Source organism: Pseudorca crassidens, chromosome 16 (genome assembly GCF_039906515.1).
Source record: "Pseudorca crassidens isolate mPseCra1 chromosome 16, mPseCra1.hap1, whole genome shotgun sequence".
Taxonomy (NCBI): Eukaryota; Metazoa; Chordata; class Mammalia; order Artiodactyla; family Delphinidae; genus Pseudorca; species Pseudorca crassidens.
In genome coordinates, this window is record NC_090311.1 from 28,099,745 (window position 1) to 28,119,792 (window position 20,048).

The window sequence follows — 20,048 nt, forward strand, 5'->3', positions numbered from 1 at the left end:
GCATTCGGAAGCTTGCCCCTGCAGCCCTGCATTGCTCATGGGAAACAATCCCCACAATGAGGAACTACCGAGCTGGCAAACCCACAACTGGGAGTATGCCTGACAACAAGCTCAGTGAGGGCGTTTAGGGAAAAGCTCCCGAAGTCAGGAGGAGCATTCTTTACTCCGAAACAGCGTCACATCCTTGAGTTGTTTGGGGTTATAGGGGAGATCCTGGAACAGGTGTATAGGAAGTCAAGCAAAAGAAGAGCTGACCTGTCAATGGAAGATGATTAATCATTTAAGAGAAGAAAAAGAACTATGAAGCCTAATGCATCAGTGGGCCTGTTAGTGCAGAATTCTTTCTAGTTCTACGGATTTCGCAATATTCAAATCCTTGGTGGCCTTTGCCAGTGCCACCTCAGCGGGTGGTGAAGCTGGAGGATAGATGGCAGAGGTCTGAAGAAACGTGAAGTGTAGACAGGGGTGGAGACGACGTGACGTTTAGAAAAGACGAATACGGGAAAGACTGGTTTGGAAACTGATTTAAAGGGAATGAAGGGTTTGGAGGGATCTTATATTTTTGAAGACTGGAAAAACACATGTGGGTTCTCTCAGTCACGAAAATTCCCGGGGCACTTAGAATGGATTGAAAACGCTCGCGTCCTCTTACCACCATTTCCCCGGCTGGGCTCCTGCGGGCCCCTGCGGCCCCCGGGAGAAGTTGGGGCGGGGTTTTTCCTCCTGCCGCAGTTACCGGAAGTGACGCACCCTCTCGCGAGAAGAGAGACCCGCGAGCCTCGGCAGCCCGGAACCGGCCTCGGAACAGTGGCGGGACCTGAGGTCTCTAGCCCTCCCGCCCCATGGAGCGGCCCCCGGGGCTGCGGCCGGGCGCGGGCGGGCCCTGGGAGATGCGGGAGCGGCTGGGCACCGGCGGCTTCGGGAATGTTTCCCTGTACCAACATCGGGTGAGGCGGGGCGCGCGAGGGAGCGGCGGTGGGTGTTCGTCAGGGCTCCTGTGGAACACAGTGACTGTCAGTATGTGAGAGATTAGTGGTGAGACCTTGGGCAGTATTGTGGGCCAGTGAGCGTGTATGTGTGTGTCTGTGTGTGTGTAAGAGAGAGAGCGCACAAGTTGTGTTTGTGAACCTGATGTGTGAGTCCGAGGTTGTACCAGAGGTCCTGGTCAGTGTGTGTGAGGTAGAGCTATTATGGGGAACTTTTGTTATGACTGTCAAAATGTGACAAAGTGTTTACTGAGCGTGACGGGTTCGTGTGTGTCCCTCTGAATGCAGGGTCAGGGTGTGTAAGGCAGACGCACATCAGAGTGTGTGTTATGAGCATAAGTGTGGGAGAAGATGGGCCTGCCTGTTGGAATGTGTGTTCATGTGTGTACTTGGAGGCCTGTGATGTCTGTAGTGCTTGGAGTAGGTAAGGACGGTGTCATGGTGTGTCCACAGTTAAGCTTTTGGACGCATTGGGTAGGCTTCGGAATTGGGGACGCGTTCTAGGTAATGAACAAATGAGGATCAGCTGGTAAAAATGATCATGGCTTCACAAGGGAAGGAGATAGATTGAGGGTGAGGTGCTCTAGCAGGTGGAAGACAGTCAACATCAGACTTGGGAGTTGTGCTTTGATTTAACTGAAAATGTTTAACCATTGTAGCAGCAGCTAACAATCATGTTTGAGCCAGTCTTTTGATACACCAATAAAAGTTATGAACCCTTTCCCCAGACAAATGCACAGATGCACACCCACACAACTCTATGCATTGCCGTTTGAGGGGGTCCATGCTCTTTTGAAGGACATTCACAGACCTGTTAGGTTTATAGACCCTGGAATAATAATCCCTGCAGTATAGCTTTTGTTTTGTCATGTATGAAATGTTTATAATAATGTATGTACATCATGGGTCTGTTTGAGAGTTAAATAAGGTAATGATGTGTCTAAAGCTAAATAGAGTACCTGGCCCATGGTAAGCCCTCAGATGTTAGCTCCTGCTGCTGCTGTGTTGTTGCTATTGTCATCATCTTCATCATCATTAATTGACATTAAAAAAGGAAATGTCAAGGTAAAAGTGGTGTTCTCAAAGATTTTTTGTAAAAGATAAATCTGTGTGGAAAAACAGATGGGACAAGATGAACAGTTAAGGTATTACTAAAATGCTTGCATGGGCCTATGAATTAAGAAGTGGGTTGAAGAGGAGAAAGCATGATTTGCTGTCCTAAGAAATATGGGTGTGAGTAGAGAGCCCACCATATAGGGTGGGAGGTAGGGTAGATGGGAATCTACCTGGGAGGAATAGGCTTGTTTGTGTGGCAGTTGCAATGACAAATGTCACTGATATAACTGAGGACATTTTGTGAAGCAGGTTTCTAGATAGAGCATAGGAGGGAATCTCGGAGACAGGGAGAAAGGAAGGTGAAGGACTAAGGCATTAAGTACTTTGACAGCCAGACAAGTAGTAAATTTAATAATTTTCACCATCAGACATAAGGCACTCAAAGAGTAAAGAGAGGGAGCCGAATACTTCCAGCAGAATATTGACTGTGGTCTTGTTATCTAAACCTGCCCCTCAGTCTGGTCATAAGAAAAAGAAGTATGCATGCTAGCATGCTTATGTGACTGCTTTGCTTGGTCCCTGGCTGGGGATGGATGAATACATCAATTTTTTAAAAAAATTGTGGTAAAGTATAATATATAACATAAAATTTACCATTTTAACCATTTTTAAGTGTACAGTTCCGTAGCATCGTACGTTTACATTGTTGTGCAACAGTCATCACCATCCATTTCCAGAACATTTTCATCTTCCCAAATTGAAACTTTGTACCCTTTAAACAATAATAACACACCCCTCTGCCCCCATTTCCTCCTCCCCCCAACCTCTGGCAACCACCATTCTACTTTCTGTCTCTATGGAATTCATCACTTTTTAAATGGAAGAGATTTGGGTTCCTCTAGAATCTTAGAAATCTCTCAGGAACTTTCCAGATGTCCACAGTGACCCTTCCCCAGAACTGGGACGTTTGACAACTGAGTCTGTAGTGAGAAGAGAAGAAATCCTCTGTCATAAGACTTGGAAACAGCATCATTACCTTTTCACTTACAGCTTTGAGTTTACAGCTTTCAAGATCCTTGTGTTTTGGTGGAAGCCACGTCTCAATATTTCACCTATGCTTCTTAAATCACAACGAGAAAGGGAAAAGGTTGTGAGATGGTTTATTTAGCTAATTACTGTGCTGGGTGCTGATGGTACCAGAATCAACAAAAACAGTATTTTCTACCCTCAAGGAAATTTCAAGCCTAGTGGGAAAAGTAGACACTTTAGGTACAATTTGGTACCCTATATAATGAAGGTATTGGTAAAGTGATGTGGAAGCATGGCAAAATAACCAAAGAACTCTTCCTAGGGAATAGGGTGGCACATCTCAAAACGTGTTTGGAAAAACTAACCTTGTGAAATGCTTTGAAAAAAGGACACAGTGATCAGTACGTTGTATAAATGCTGCATATAATATTTATTCATTTGGAGAGTCATAACCCACATTAGCATATTAAAAGCTCTGTGAAGTCCTATAGTAAAGAAACTAATTTAACTTAGTATTTTCCAATTTTTTTTTTGTGGTTAAATATACATAACATTTGCCATTTTAACCATTTTTAGGTGTACAGTTCTGTGGCATTAAGTACCTTCACATTTTGTGCAGCCATCACCACCATCCATCTCCCGAATATTACCTTTTTTTTTTTTTAAACACAGAACTCTTCTTTTTTTTGTTTTGCTGGACATCCATAAACTTTCCGTAGAACGTTCTTTATGAAAAGGTAGAGTGAAGAAGGCCTTCACAGAGTAGGTGAAATATAAACTGAGAAGTTGAAGGATCCTATAGGGTGGGATCTTTTCGAAATAGATAGCTTCCTGCCTTATTCATATATGATCATTTAGGACTTAATGTTTTTCATGGTTAGATTGACTCCCTGGTAGTAAAAGCTTACATGGGACCTAGCAACAACCGGGTACCTACGCAAAACAAAAGGTTGGAGGGAGGGAGGATAGTGGTTAGGTTGGATTGTAGTCTGTCCTAGTTCCTTACTCTCTCTCTATACATCAGCTGTCTTATCTCTAGCTATCCCCCATTTCAGACCATCCCATACAAGCTGTCTTGCTTCCTGTTCCTGGGCTGCATTATTACTGTTGCCAGAATGTGATGAGATCTGGCTACTTCCTGTAATGTGCATCAGGTTGGGTTTGATTTCAGTTAGAATTGGCTGAATTACTAGTCATAGAGGCAAGAGCTGTTAGGTTCATTTTATAGATATGGAAATATACAATCATTGTTAAGATTTTTTAATGTCATTTGGAATGCAAAGATTAGGAACTAATTTTGGAGTTTTTTTTTATTAGGTTTGGTCATTTTTTTAAAAATAAATTTATTTTTATCTTTGGCTGTGTTGGGTCTTTGTTGCTGTGTGCCGGCTTTCTCTAGTTGCGGCGAGCAGGGGCTCCTCTTCCTTGCGGTGCGGGGGCTTCTCATTCTCTTGTTGCAGAGCATGGGCTCTAGGCGCGCAGGCTTCAGTAGTTGTGGCACGTGGGCTTGGCAGTTGTGGCTTGCGGGCTTTAGAGTGCAGGCTTAGTAGTTGTGGAGCACGGGCTTAGTTGCTCCGTGGCATGTGGGATGTTCCTGGACCAGGGCTTGAACCCGCGTCCCCTGCATTGGCAGGCGGACTCCGATACGTGGGCCTCTCACTGTTGTGGCCTCTCCCATTGCGGAGCACAGGCTCCGGACGCGCAGGCTTAGTGGCCATGGCTCACGGGCCTAGCCGCTCCGCGGCATGTGGGATCTTCCCGGACCGGGGCACGAACCCGTGTCCCCTGCATCGGCAGGCGGACTCCCAACCACTGTGCCACCAGGGAAGCCCCAGGAGGACTCTTAACCACTGCGCCACCAGGGAAGCCCTAGGTTTGGTCATATTAAAACTATTTCTTGCTGTTGAGCTTGGGAGCCCTGCGTTATTCTCCTCATTCTAGTTATGCTGGAGCCTGGGGCCCTTGTTAGCTGTCTTGACTAAATTCAAAAAAGAGTTTACTGGGGAGACAGGGCCTTTGTATTATTCTAGCAGTATATATGAGACAGTGTTCTGAAGAGATCTGTTATAGGATCAGCCTCAGTGACTTCTTGCTTGTGTGCTTTGGTGTGTTTGAAGGTCAGTTTTAAAGCATTAGTTTAATAGTCTCATGGTTTACCTGGCAAAAGCATTGGCTCAAGAGAACTGTAGATAAATATGTTTAATTAGTAAAGCTAAAGAGTTTTGTTTCCCCAGGTTGGCATTTCTTTCTTAGCAAGTAAATCTGCACAAGAACCTAATTTATAATTTTCTGTTGACTTTCTATTTTGGCAGGAACTTGATCTCAAAATAGCAATTAAGTCTTGTCGCTTGGAGCTAAGCACCAAAAACAGAGAACGGTGGTGCCATGAAATCCAGATCATGAAGAAGTAAGTGTACTTGATGACTTAAGTTTCCCCAGTTTTGCAGCCCATCCAGATGTCATCATAGGGAAGGAGGCTAGGAATCCATTCTTCTTAGGATATTTTGACGAACATATTTTTCTCTTTCTCATTAAATATATGTGTTCTATTTCAAGTAATAACATCACATCATGCTTAGGTAGGTTTAGTTTAAAAAGTCAGCTACGTATTATCAGACTCAGCTTTCTGAGAGCAGAATCTGTTTCTTCTAGATCTTGGGCAGTGCTCGTCTATTACACTTTATAGTTAAATAACAATCACTACTCTCATTTCTTTACTCTCACCTACTTTGTTAAACAGTGTATCTATTGCTTTGTAAAAAATTATCTTCAAAGTTAGTGGCTGAAAACAACAAACTTGGTATCTCACAGTTTCTGTGGTTTAGGAATTTGGGAATGACTTAGGTGGGTGGTTTTGACTCAGGATATCCCTTCTGAAACATCTCAAAATGTTGACTGGGGCTGCAGTCTTCCAGAGGCTTGAGTGGGGCTGGAGTATCCACTTCCAAGCTTATTTAGTGGCTGTTTGTTAGAGGCATCGGTTCCTCACCATATGGGCCTGTCCATAGGGAAGTTTGAATGTCTTCATGACATGTCAGCTAGCTTTCTCCGAAGTCAGTGATCTGAGAGAGAGAGCAAGTTGAAAGCTGACATATCTTTATGATCTTTCCTCAGAAGTAACACTCCATCCTTTACAAATAATTTTTTTATAAATGTATTTATTTTATTTTATTATTTATTTTTGGCCGCATTGGGTCTTTCTTGCTGCACGCGGGCTCTCTCTAGTTGTGGCGAGCAGGGGCTACCCTTGGTTGTGGTGCACAGGCTTCTCATTGAAGTGGCTTCTCTTGTTGCAGAGCGCGGGCTCTAGGCACGCGGGCTTTAGTAGTTGTGGCACATGGGCTCAGCTGTTGTGGCTTGCAGGCTCTAGAGTGGAGGCTCAGTAGTTGTGGTGCACAGGCTTAGTTGCTCTACGGAATGTAGGATCTTCCCGGACCAGGGATCAAACCTGTGTTCCCTGCATTGGCAGGCGGATTCTTAACCACTGCGCCACCAGGGAAGTCCTACAAATAACTTCTATTTGTTAGAAATTAGTCACTAAATACAGCCTCTACTCAAGGGAAAGAGAATTAAGCTTTTGAAGGGAGAAGTGGACGTATTTTAAAACCTCCATGGGTAGTGTGCTAATATGTACTTGCAAATAATTCTTCTAGTTGTCACAACAACCCTGAGTTTAGGCATTATCTCTATGTTATAAAGCAGGAAGTTGAAGCTTATAGAGTCATACAACTGGTAGGCAGTAAGAGTCTGGATTTGAAATAAGTACTTTCTGACTAAAGTGTTCTTGATGCACTATAATGGTTCTCAAACTTGGCTGTGTGGCAGAATCACTAGGAAAGCTTGTTAACAATATAAATCCTCAGGCCCTACACATGGAAATTCTGTTTCTTTAGGTCCCTAGGCCCTGGGAATCTATTCCAGTTTTGAGATCCACTGCATGATGATGATGATGATGATGGGATGATATATTGCTAAGGTTAAAAAAAGATGTTAGGAAATAATATATAATGTGATTTGATATTTATTGAAAAAAATGTATTTGTGCACAAATTAAAAACTGGGAGGAAATATGCCAAAATTTTAATAGTGATCACAGCTGGGTGACACTGTAAGTGATTATGGGAGAGGTAGTATGATATAGGCTTTGGAGCCAGACTGCCAGATTTGAATCCTTACTTGACCACTTACTCGCTGTGTGATCTTATGTTACTTAACCAATTTGTGCTTCAGTTTTCTCCTGTGTGATGAAACTCTTAAAAAATCTACCTATAGTAGGATTATTGTGATAAGTAAATGAGTTAATGTATGTAAAGTGCTTACTACTTGGCATATAAAAATGTAATAGTAGTAATTGTGATAGTATTTTAATCTAGATTTTCTTTTTAACAAGTATTAATTTTTAATTATACAAATGAGAGATTAGAATATTATAAATAATGTCAGCCGTTCTTCCCCTCACTGCCCCCCAATTAACTACCATTTCAAACTCAGTTCCTTTTCATTGGAAACAAATTTTTTATTATAATGTTTTCCCCTTGTTAGGTTGAACCACGCCAATGTTGTAAAAGCCTGTGATGTTCCTGAGGAATTGAATTTTTTGATTAATGATGTGCCTCTTCTAGCAATGGAATATTGTTCTGGAGGAGATCTCCGGAAGGTAGTGTGGATGTTTTGAGATGATGAGATAGTAAATCATGAACTTTAGCAGTGTTCGAATCCCACTCAATACAGTAGAGTAAGAGTCAGGAGTGTATGGCCTGTTCTCTGCTTTTGTGGCTGCTTTCTTACTATAGCAGCAGAGTTGAGTAATTGTGACAGATTATATGGCCTGCAAAGCCTAAAGTACTTACTTTCTGGCCCTTTCCAGGGAATATTTGCTGACCCCTAATTTACAACATGCATTTTTTATTATTGGTGGTGGTGTTTTCAGGATGGGACTGTATTGATGGTTTTAGTCCACAGTATCAGTGTTTAAAGTGTTTATTAATAAGTTGTTTTCTCTGTTGCAAATCTTTCTTTCTGATCTCATTTTAAACCTACCATATGGCTATCTTTACATATTTATCTGTGAGATTTTTCAACTTTTTCGATTTCAAAAACTTTCTCCCTTTATCTTTACTTGTATAAACCTTGTCATGAAATTTACATGTCCTCAGTATGGATTTGGTAATTTTCCTCCTTATATTTTCTTAATCATGACTTATTTTCTTATTTGAGTATTCTCTCAGAGTATAATGATTAATGATTAATATATCGGTATTACTGCCCAGCAATATTGGCAATATACATTTTTAGACTCTTTTTTTCTTTAGCTACTCAACAAACCAGAAAATTGCTGTGGACTTAAAGAAAGCCAGATACTTTCTTTACTGAGTGATATAGGTATGTAATCAATATGAAAATGCCATCATAATTTAATGCCCCTTTGGTCTATAAAAGATTCTATATACTACTTGGGAATTAGGAGAATTGTTGATGTACTGTACAAAGCATAGGTTTTTAACTATAAGAAACTTTATAAGAAATTTTTTATCTGTAAGAAATTATTAGAAAAATTTAACTATTACCGTTGATGCTAAGTTAAAATTAGGATATTTTGGTTTTTATTTTTTGTGTTTGGCTAGGTGTCCATTTGACTAATAGATGTTCCAATTGCCAGAAAAAAAAAACGGTGTGAAATGACCTTATTGAGTTGTACTCCTGCTCCCTCCCTGATTAACATAGTAACTTTATTTACCAGGGGCATTGCATCTCATGGGCCCAGGTTCTTTTAGGGTGAAGTCTCTTTTTAATCATAATTACTCCTGCAAAGTTCCTAAAATAACAAGGACGTAGGCCCTTGGAGGAAGTTCAAAAGCCCAGACTATGTTTCTCTGTATATTTTGATTTTGCTTCTTTTCTTAGGTCATGGAGGCAAAAGTCTAGTTGAAGAGGGTGATCTAGGTCGGAAGGAAAGGCTCCAATGATAAATACAGGGATTTTCTCAATTGCTTGTTCCATTTCTTTTTAATATTAATTTTCATAAGTTAAATGAATACATGTTACAATTCTGCAGTATTTGTTACTGTATTTTCTGTGGAGAAAATCTGAGCTTCTATTAAATCATTAATCATGTAGTTATGGTCCATATAAATTCGAGCATCAGAGCAGATCTGTACAAAATGTGAGATGAATTTTTTTTAATTCAGTGTTGTTTATTACCTGAAAATACATTTTAAACTTTATTTAGGATCTGGGATACGATATTTGCATGAAAACAAAATTATACATCGTGATCTAAAACCTGAAAACATAGTTCTTCAGGATGTTGGTGGAAAGGTAGGTAAAACCTGAAGAAATGTTCATGCCAATCGAATAGAGTCTCCATGATGTAGTTTAGTCTTTGAGGTTTGGTGCCCTCCATAGCATTCTATACTTCATCCCAGCCGTCACTACACTGAAGTGTGGTTTTGTGTTTAGCTGTTTGTCTCCTCTGCTAATACAGTTAGCTCCATTAGAGAAGGACTACACCTGTCTTGTTCATTTCTTTTTTCCAGCACAGTATCTAGCAGAGGTAGTAGGCAGTGAGTAAGTAATTTGTTAATCCTTACGAAGCACATCCAAAAAACACACACATCCTCGGTCTGCTTTAAGAAAAAAATATGTTTAAAGTATGTTTCTTATTTAAGAAAAACAAAACAAAACTCTTTCTCCTCCCCAAAAGTCCTAAGTTCTATATTTAATTAAAATTCAAAACCTTGAATTCTCAGATTCCTAAAAGAGTCAGCTTGAGAAGAACCAGAAATTGTGAATTGATTCCTGGAACGTATATTTTTATCAAAGTAATTTGAGCAGTTTTCTTGCTTCTGGTGCCCAAATTCCATTCCAATGAAGACGTAAAGCCAAGAATCTAAACCTTGAATTGGATTGTGTGGCCTTAGTAGTGAAGATAATGATCAGTTGGAGGTGATGAAACCTTGATGATGCATCTTCTCTTAGAAGCTCTTTGTGTATGCTTTGCACCAACTATTTGGGGTTTTTTTGTATCCCGAGACTTCAGGATATTCTTGAAGTTAGATAGGTGTTTACTCACATTGATCCACTCTAAAATGGTATGATGCTTCTTACAAGTTTGGAAGTTGCCTTTGCCTTCCAGTTTTAATGAATCAAGCTTATTCTGAATATACCAAAGTAAAAATTAATAGCCAGTCTATATTTAGTTTTTACCATATGTCAGACACTGTTAAATTATTTTCACTATTTCATTGAATCCTAATAGCAATTCTGTGAAGTAGGGATTGTTAGTAATACCATTACATAGGAAACTGAGAGAAGTTAAGTAACTTCATCAAGATCACATGGCTATTTAAGTGATGGAGCTCAGGCCTGAAACATGTTTGTGTTATTTCAGAGCCCATGCTCTTCACCACCACCCTCTCCAGAGCCTTATAAGGACATCATTGCCTTTCCTTTTCAAATTTCTCAACCATTTAATACTTAACTATTTTGCAGATTATGCATAAAATAATTGATTTAGGATATGCCAAAGATGTTGATCAAGGAAGTCTGTGTACATCTTTTGTGGGAACATTGCAATATCTGGTAAGACATGTATTGTTTCTTTGAATTTAAGTGTACAGGATTCTCATTCTTATTTCTGAAGGTCGTGAATATAATAGTTCAAAACTCATGTAGCTTTTCTCTTACAGTGTTGATGTTTAAAGCATTTTTTCTTTTTAAGGCCCCAGAGCTCTTTGAGAATAAGCCTTACACAGCCACTGTTGATTATTGGAGCTTTGGGACCATGGTGTTTGAGTGTATTGCTGGGTATAGGCCTTTTTTGCATCATCTGCAGCCATTTACCTGGTAAGAAATGGGAGAGAACTTTGGTATGATTAATGGGAATGGAAATTTTCAGTTGCCCACTTCCCCCCCAACATTTCTTTAAATGGTATAATTGCTTTTTAACACATAATTGGATAAAATTAAAAGGCAAAAATTCTTAGTGTTTGTGAGAATCAGGTTGTCAACTGAGGTAGCTTTTGCTTTTATAGGCATGAGAAGATTAAGAAGAAGGATCCAAAGTGTATATTTGCATGCGAAGAGATGACAGGAGAAGTTCGGTTTAGTAGCCATTTACCTCAACCAAATAGCCTTTGTAGGTATGTATATTTTAGTTGAGGAAGTTTGCCTCAGTTTCTTCAGGGTTTTAAAAGAACAGTAGTAGCGTTGTTGTCTGTTTCAAACAGCATTATCCAGTGGAACTTTCTGTGATGATGGAAATGTTTTATATCTGTGCTGGCCACATGAGTATCTGAATACTTGAAAGGTGGGTGGTATGACTGAAGAACTGAATTTGAAATTTATTTAATTTTAATTAACTTAAGTGTAAATGCAAATAGCCACTTGTGACTAGTGGCCACCATATGGACAGCACAGGTCTAGTGGGAACAAGAACTGCCATTCAACTGATTGGCTTAGGTGCTAAGAACACTCTTGGGATACTGTGGTGAATGGGTTCCTTAGGGAATGGAACTGGATTCACCTGTTGGAGTTGCCGGTAACTTGCATATGTGGGTTTGGGGTTGTTTTTTTATGGAAAAAAGGCTTATCATGTGTCATTTCATGAATTATTTGAAAGTAAGATATAAAATGATGCAAATAATGACAAAGGAAATGGACAACCTGTAAAACTACCTTTTCTTTTTTTACAAAACTAAAAGAAAATTGGAACGTAATGAGTTTTATCCCATTTTTGTATGTTTTCTAGTTTAATAGTAGAACCCATGGAAAACTGGCTACAGTTGATGCTAAACTGGGATCCTCAGCAGAGAGGAGGACCTATTGATCTTACTTTGAAGCAGCCAAGATGTTTTGTATTAATGGATCACATTCTGAATTTGAAGGTTAGTTTGAATGGGGTCTACTTCATAAGACTTGCATTGAAGTTAACAAACTTATTTGGAAAATGGGCATAAATATATTTTAATAATCTTTTCCTGATGCTTATATGAAAAAGATGATGATATTCTTAGAGTGAATGCATTTTTATTTCTTTAGTAAGCGTTCTCAGTTTTACTTTGAAATGGTCTTGTTGATTATTCCTTTGTAGCATCTTTTGGGTTTTCCCCTTTTTCATATTGGTACCATTTCATTCATTTAGGTCTAATCGTACTAGATTTGGTTTGGTGAGGAAGGTTCCTACCTGGCTTTCATGCCTCTATATTTCCTTTCCATCTTACAGTCCATGCAACATGAACTGCCTGTCTCATCTTCTGAAAATGCTTTTTTATTCTCCTGTCCAGGAAACTTAACAGTTCTTTCTTGCCTACCAAGTCAAGTCTAAACTGATCTGCTTGGCTTTTGGGGGCTTTCTTAATTCAGGTCCACCCCATCCAAGTGCTTGTTTCGTTTCTCTTACCCTTTACTTCACTTAGGACCAGCTTGTCACTGCTCCTTATGCCATCAAGTCCATTATGCATTTTTGTGCTTCGACAGATGCTTCTGCCCAGACTGATACCTATCTCTGTGTATCTCCTCACCTACACTGGCATGTATTCAACTTTCCTTTTCTCTGAATGGTCTCTACTTCACAGTTTGTCATTTAATCATTTTTACTATTATATATTCTCTAATTGTTTCTCATCTTCCACTCATGCCTCTCTCTACAGATTGTCTTTTCAATGCTAGGATTGTTTTTACTACTTTTATTAACAGTTGTCTACCCTACCACCACACCGTCCCTATGCCAGCATTGTGTACAAAGCAGGGCATGCACCAGGTTCTCAGTAAATATCTAGTGATATGAATGAGAGGTTCTATTATGCTGTATACCCCCAAACAACTCTCATCTATGGTCTTTTCATATTTGTTGATTGCTTGTAGCAGGTAGCATTTCTAAAATTGAAATGAGAAAGAACTAGTCATATAACGTTTTACTCTCATGTTGATATACTTTTTTTTTTTTTTGTGGTACGCGGGCCTCTCACTGTTGTGGCCTCTCCCGTTGCGGAGCACAGGCTCCGGACGTGCAGCCATGGCTCACAGGCCCAGCCACTCTGCGGCACGTGCGATCTCCCTGGACCAGGGCACGAACCCATGTTCCCTGCATCGGCAGGCAGACTCTCAACCACTGTGCCACCAGAGAAGCCCAATATACTTTTTTAAATAGGAACTTGAGGCCATGTTGGTGTCATTCTTGGCTAACATTGAAGAGATATCTGATATCATGATTTGGTTTTCTTCTACTGTGCCAAGGAATAAATCATCCCCCAATGTGTTAGACAAGCAGGACTTGGTGACACTCTTTAGTTCTTTGTTGCCTTCAAAAAATTTCGGTTTTTATCTCAGATTTTTTTTAGCCTTGTCATGGTAATCATAGCATCACTTTTACTTGGAAGGGGTCTGTGAGCATGTGCTTGTTGTAGAGCATGGGGAAAGAGTCCTCCTATGTGTTTTGTGGTCTATAGGCTTTAGTTCAGTTTGCAACACCACGGTTTGCATATCTGTGAATCTGAGCAAATATATATATATATATAAAAAATATATATATATACACACACACATTTATAGCTCAGGTACAGTAATGTCTTCTTTAAAAGATCAATATTATTTTGAGGTTGTACAGAATAAGGTATGTGTAGGGTACTATTCATAGTAGTTCAGGGATGCTTCCTAGACGTAATAATAGGACTGAACTTTGAAGGATAAGTAAGTGTTAATCCTGGGAATGGGCAGGAGGAAAGATTTACAGGCAGGGGAATGTCATGCACACAGAAGCATGAACTGCAAAACAGGTTGGTATTATTGCAGGGCATTTTTCTGAGGTGTTTATTACATTGTTCAAGGAGGGAATGGCATATTTTTCCAACTGTTTATTATGAAAAACTTTAAGTATGTAGCAAAGTTGAAAAAAGTGTACTGAACATTCTTTGCCACTAAGAGTCTCTCCTTAGCTTTCTCTTCTTCCATATTACTTTTCTTCCTTTTCTTTGGCAGTCTCTCCAGTTGTATAACTTTAACTATAAACTGAGTATGGATAACTTCCAAATTTATCTCCTTAGTTGTGACTATACAACTCTCTGCAGAGTATTTATAACTACACTTGGTGGTCCCACTTATCCAAGACATAATTCATTAAAAACTGAGCACATTTGCTCCGTTAATTACTTTTGCAGCTTTTCCTGTGCCTCTTACTTGCACTGTCACCCTTCCAGTTACCTAGGTCGGAAACTTCGGCTATCTGACTATTCCATGTTCTTCAATTTACATATCCAATTATTTTGTGAGATGTATCTTTTGAATGTTTCAACAATTCTGAACTTGCCAGGTTCTCAATTTAGAAAGCCTTCCATAGTTCCCTTTCAAAGTCCAAACTCTTAACATTGGTATTCAGAATCTATCTTGGTCTCATTTCATCCTGCACTTCCAGGCTTAGCTCCTGTTATGCCCTAAGGGGACATCATTTTAGGTACATTTGAACTGAGTAATTTTTATTCTCTGATTATGCTCATCCCCTTCTACGTCTCTGCCTACCTTGTTGTTTTCTGCCTAGAAGAACCTTTCTTCTTTAATCTTTTCTTGTTCTAATCATTCTTCCTTTTCAAAGTTTAGCTCAAATAGTGCGTCCTTTATAAAGCATCCCTCTCCTCCCACCAAGTAATCTCCTTTGGAATTGGCACAATATTTTACATCATTACAGTACCTATTGCATTTTGCATTGTATTTTAGTTCTTTCAATGTTTCTTTAATATCTTTTATTTGACTGTTATCCTATGGAGGGCAAGGATCAGTAAGTTACTCAATTTGCATACCCATTACTAGTACAACACACTAAATAGTATGTACCATAGTAGGTACTTATCAAATATTTGAGTGAACAAAAAGGTTAATTTAGGTTGTATTGCCTCACGCTTTCTTTTGCTCCCTTCTAGCTCGGCTTTAGTAGTGGGATGCTATGATCACCCCACCCTAGTTTGAAATATACCCTGTATAAAAGTAAATGTCCACCTTAGGATTTTCATACTAAATTTCTGCTATTGTTCTTAGTGGTCACTGTCACAGTGTGAAATCTGCCTAGGCCAGGATGGAATGGAAGATCTCAGCTGGTATGCTTGTACTGTAATCCATGTCAACTTGGAAGATTACCTTCTCTTCCCCCCACCTTTTTTAAACTTAGAAGGTTATTGTATATTAAAAGAAAATTAGTGCTTTACTTCTGTAATAAACGTTTCTAGCAGAGATAATTTTAATCATTTGTATACACTGGTCAATATAAGGCGTTGGGGAAACATAGGTATTAACTTTGTATGGCTTATCTAAGGACAGTAGAAGGAAAAGGATTTAAAATTACGTTGTGTTCAAAAGACTGACCTCTAACTCTGTGGCTGTCCTTGGTTACCGGGGTAGAGCCCCACCTAACTCAGTCTCACACTTACTTGGCCTATATCAGGCTACTTTCATTGGGGCTTTAGGCAAGAAGTTCTCAGAGCTCTGGTTTCTGTCTTTGCCAAAATGGAGATTAGAAGATCTAATTAATAGGATGTTATGTGAAAGCACTTAACTTGTTGGCATCTATTAGGCAATTCATAAACATTTCCTTCCAGGTCAGTGATATATTTCTCAAAATAAGTATTACCTTTTTATTTATTTATTGAATTTTTGAATTTTATTTTATTTATTTTTTTATACAGCAGGTTCTTACTAGTTATCTATTTTATACATATTAGTGTATATATGTCAATCCCAATCTCCCAATTGATCCCACCGCCACTACCCCTCCCCGCCACTTTCCCCCTTGGTGTCCATACGTTTGTCCTCTACATCTGTATCTCTATTTCTGCCCTGCAAACCAGTTCATCTGTACCATTTTTCTATAAGTGTTACCTTTTTAAATTGGGGGTTTTATTTCTTGATTTTGTACATCCCTAGAACTTTGAAACTTTATTCTTTGGAACTAACATCTGTTGCAGTAGAAAAGTAAACTCTATCTTCAGTTTTCAGACTGTCATTCTATAATTATAGAAGATCTCACTTTGGAAAAGGAATGAACCTTGTTTAATGCAGAGATAATGCCTTTTGCTTAAATTCTCTTTAGTATCTAGCACTGAATCTTTTATGTAGCAAACGATCAATACTTATTTCTCTTTTTTCTTATTTAAACAGATAGTACACATCCTAAATATGACTTCTGCAAAGATCATTTCTTTTCTTTTACCACCTGATGAAAGTCTTCATTCACTACAGTCTCGTATTGAGCGTGAAACTGGAATAAATACTTGTTCTCAAGAGCTTCTTTCAGAGACGGGAATTTCTTTGGATCCTCGGAAACCAGCCTCTCAGTGTGTTTTGGATGGAGTTGTAAGACAATTCTAATATACCTAGAGTATAAGAAGTCACAGAGAGATTGCATGCCCTGCGTTTTTGATGTATACTTGGAATCCTTTGGGGGATGGTCCACATCTTAGAATTCTTCTTTTAGTTTTATCCTACTCATTACGCTTATTGCTTTGCAAGGTGAAAAGGTAGAAAGGAAACATTTGTTGTTTTGAACTATGCATGACTTTCTCTTTGGTGCCACTTCCCTCCTCCCTTTTTTTTTTTCCCCTTTTTTTTTTTTTTTTTGTTTTGTTTTTTTTGCGGTACACGGGCCCCTCAGTGTTGTGGCCTCTCCCGTTGCGGAGCACAGGCTCCGGACGCGCAGGCTCAGCGGCCGTGGCTCACGGGCCCAGCCGCTCCGCGGCATGTGGGATCTTCCCGGAGCGGGGCACGAACTCGCGTCCCCTGCATCGGCAGGCGGACTCTCAACCACTGCGCCACCAGGGAAGCCCTTTTTTCCCCTTTTTGTACTAAAGCCTAGAACCTTCAAATTAGACCAGCAGTCTCATAGGTCCTGTCAGAGGATAGATGGATGGTAAAATATGATTTTGGTCATGACTTTTTTTTTTTTTTTTTGCGGTATGCGGACCTCTCCTGTTGCGGAGCACAGGCTCCAGACGCGGAGGCTCAGCGGCCATGGCTCACGGGCCCAGCCGCTCCGCAACATGTGGGATCTTCCCGGACCGGGGCACGAACCCGTGTCCCCTGCATCGGCAGGCGGACTCCCAACCACTGCACCACCAGGGAAGCCCTCATTGACTGTTAATATCCATTCTGTCCACCCCAGAAAAATCACTAATTTACTTTCTACCTTTATAGATTTGCCTTTTCTGAACATTCCATATAAATGGAAACATATAATCTATAATCTCTTGTGTCTGATTTCTTTCATGCTGTTATATTTTTGAGATTCATTCATGTCATAGCATATATCATTACTTTATTCCTTTTGATTGCTGAATAGTGTTCCCATTCTATGGATATTGTTGTTATGACTTTTTGCTTTTGTCCTTTTGGGTTTGTTTTCCACTTTAGTCCATACTACAGTTATTTATTTATTTTTCCTAAACAGAAGTTTAGACCTTAAATCTGTGAGATGTATGCTAATGAAACTGACTTCACCATTGGCATTTCAAAGTAGGAAATCTGGTGCTTAGGTACTCAGAGAATCTAGGATTTTCAAGGATCTTTTTTCTTAATTGTTTGTTTCTCTTTCAGAGGGGCTGTGATAGCTATATGGTTTATTTGTTTGATAAAAGTAAGACTGTATATGAAGGACCATTTGCTTCCAGAAGTTTATCTGACTGTGTAAATTATATTGGTAAGTATAGTTCATTTACTGACTGAGCTTTAAATCTGAAATAATATAATTTTGACTCAAAATGACTAGTAGAAATGGTCCTTTGGTGTTTCTGTTCTGTGTCTCATGCTTCAGGTTTCTATATGTGGTGAAAGATGGGTTTGTATGGTTTGAAAGGTGAAGAGGTAGATTTTAAATCACCACCAGATCCCTCATTTGGGAGAAGACTTACTTTCCTGTGGATAGGGTTCTCACATATAAAAAAATGAATCTTCACTATTAATTAAGCCCACTTTTTAGTTTCTCCTTCATTATTTAAGCGTGTTCAAATACTTCATTTTATCCTATGAATACTGCTTAACATTCAAATGATTTCATTTATCCTGAGAGAATTATTTTCTTTTGAAGAAGTTAAGTGATCAATTTCTGTCTACCCAAAACTAAAAACAAGCACAAAATTATAAAATCAAGAACAAAATTGGGCATAAGGGCTGAAATTATATAATCCTTCCTTTTCATTAGTTTTTTTTTAAAGCAGTTCTAGATTTATAGAAAAATTGAGCAGATAGTATAGAATTCTTATGTTACTCCCCTCCCCCACAGATATAGCTTCCCCTATTGTTAACAACTTAAACATTAGTATGATGCTTTTGTTATGATTAATGAACCAATATATTATTATTAACTGAAGTTCATACTTTATTCAGATTTCTTTTAGTTTTTAATCTGATGTCCCTTTTCTGTTCCAGAATCCCATCCAGGATACCACATTACATTTAGTTGTCATGTCTCCTTAGGCTCTTCTTGGTTGTGATAGTTTCTCAGATTTTCCTTGTTTTTGATGACCTTGAAAGTACTGGTCAAATATTTTGTAGGATGCCCCACTGTTGCAATTTATCTGATATTTTTTCTCATGAGTAGGAAAACGGATTTTTGAGAGAAAGATCACAGAATTCAAGTGCTGTTTTCTTCACATTATGTAAAGGGTACATACTGTCAACATGATTAATGACTGTTAGTATTGGCCTTGCTTACCTGGCTGAAGTAGTGTTTGTCAGCTTTCTCTACTGTAAAGTTTAGTCTTTCCCCCCCATTCCACACTGTACTCTGTGGAAGGAAATCACTATGCAAGAACCCACACTTAAGGAGTGGGAGTTATGCTCCCCCTCCTTTAGGGTAGAGTATCTACATAATTTATTTGGAATTCTTTTGCACACAAGATTTATCTCTTTTTTCCCATTTATTAATTTATTCAATTATTTATTATATCAATTTGAATTCATGGATATTTACTTTATATTATGGATTATAATCCAATACTAGTTTATTTATTTTGTTGTTCAAATTGTTGGAGCTTACATTAGGAGCTCTTTCAGTTGGCTTCCTGTGCCCCTTTTACTTACTCCATCAATAAGGGTGTTTCGGTTTTTGGTTTTTTAAGCACTTCCTTACTTTCTGGCACCACAAGGTATTCCAGGACCATCTTTTAAATTTCCTGCCCTAGTCCTAGAATCGGCCATTTCTCCAAGGGGCCCTGGTTCCTTTCATTTTAATTGAGAATAGTATTAGAAACCAAAATCTGGATACTTGGCATGATACTTGGGGTATCATTTCTAGGCCTTTTCAGACTTTATTTTTGACAGTATATGATTTTTTTTCCAGGCTCTCCTCACCCAGACTCTTTTTTTAAAGGTGTGGGTTTGGTTTTGTTTTGTTTGTTTGGTCTGTTATAGGAAGCCTCAGGAGTAAGTGTGGGTATATAAAAACAGAAGAAAAGTTATTTGAGGCTATTAATCATTATTAGAGGAGGCAAAGATTTTTCCAAATACACAGCTTTATTTTTTTGAAGTCTGTTTCAGATAATGTGTTTTCTCAATATGAAATCCAGTGTAGTGACCTTTCTCTGAAGATTTTCATTGGAAAAGAATGACAGAGAATATAATTGCCACCTTAAGTATGAGATGAATCTCTCTTCAATCTTGGAGAATTTTATAATGTTAAAATGGAATTTCACTGAACTTAATATATATACCTGCCATGGTCTTAGAAAGAAGCATTCCCTTTACCAAAGAAAAGACAAGAGATAATCATAAGTAGATAATTTCATAAGTCTTACATTGAGGAAGGCATTTCTTATTAAGCTGCTATTTACCCTGTAATCATATACTGTAAAAAATAAAGTTTTCCTGAAGCTGGGTTGGTAGTCCAGGAGATGAAATTTGTTATTCAGAAGCAGAAAAGACTGTGGCAGATTGTGGAGGACGTGGGACTTGATTTAGATCTTCAGAGAAATAAAGAATTTGAATTAGTGGAGAGGAAAA

At 38.9% G+C, this 20,048-nt stretch overlaps 1 protein-coding gene across 6 annotated transcripts in view; it reads left to right on the plus strand.

The window, feature by feature from the left end:
* The first annotated feature begins 519 nt into the window (after positions 1-519).
* The window catches only part of CHUK (component of inhibitor of nuclear factor kappa B kinase complex), a 35,668-nt gene continuing 16,139 nt past the window's right edge, over positions 520-20,048 (plus strand). For 3 of the 6 annotated variants that reach the window (XR_010935798.1, XM_067709695.1, XM_067709696.1), the window contains exons 1-10: positions 520-947; positions 7,614-7,728; positions 8,384-8,453; positions 9,301-9,389; positions 10,563-10,652; positions 10,792-10,916; positions 11,105-11,212; positions 11,821-11,956; positions 16,215-16,409; positions 17,646-17,748. Coding sequence is in view for 4 of the 6 variants with exons in the window: in XM_067709695.1 (XP_067565796.1) it covers positions 535-947; positions 7,614-7,728; positions 8,384-8,453; positions 9,301-9,389; positions 10,563-10,652; positions 10,792-10,916; positions 11,105-11,212; positions 11,821-11,956; positions 16,215-16,409; positions 17,646-17,748 (1,444 nt within the window). In the remaining 2 variants the exon portion in view is untranslated. Of the gene's footprint in view, positions 948-5,383; positions 5,479-7,613; positions 7,729-8,383; positions 8,454-9,300; positions 9,390-10,562; positions 10,653-10,791; positions 10,917-11,104; positions 11,213-11,820; positions 11,957-16,214; positions 16,410-17,645; positions 17,749-20,048 lie in introns of all 6 variants that reach the window. The other 3 variants (XR_010935799.1, XM_067709698.1, XM_067709697.1) reach the window with 3 other exon arrangements.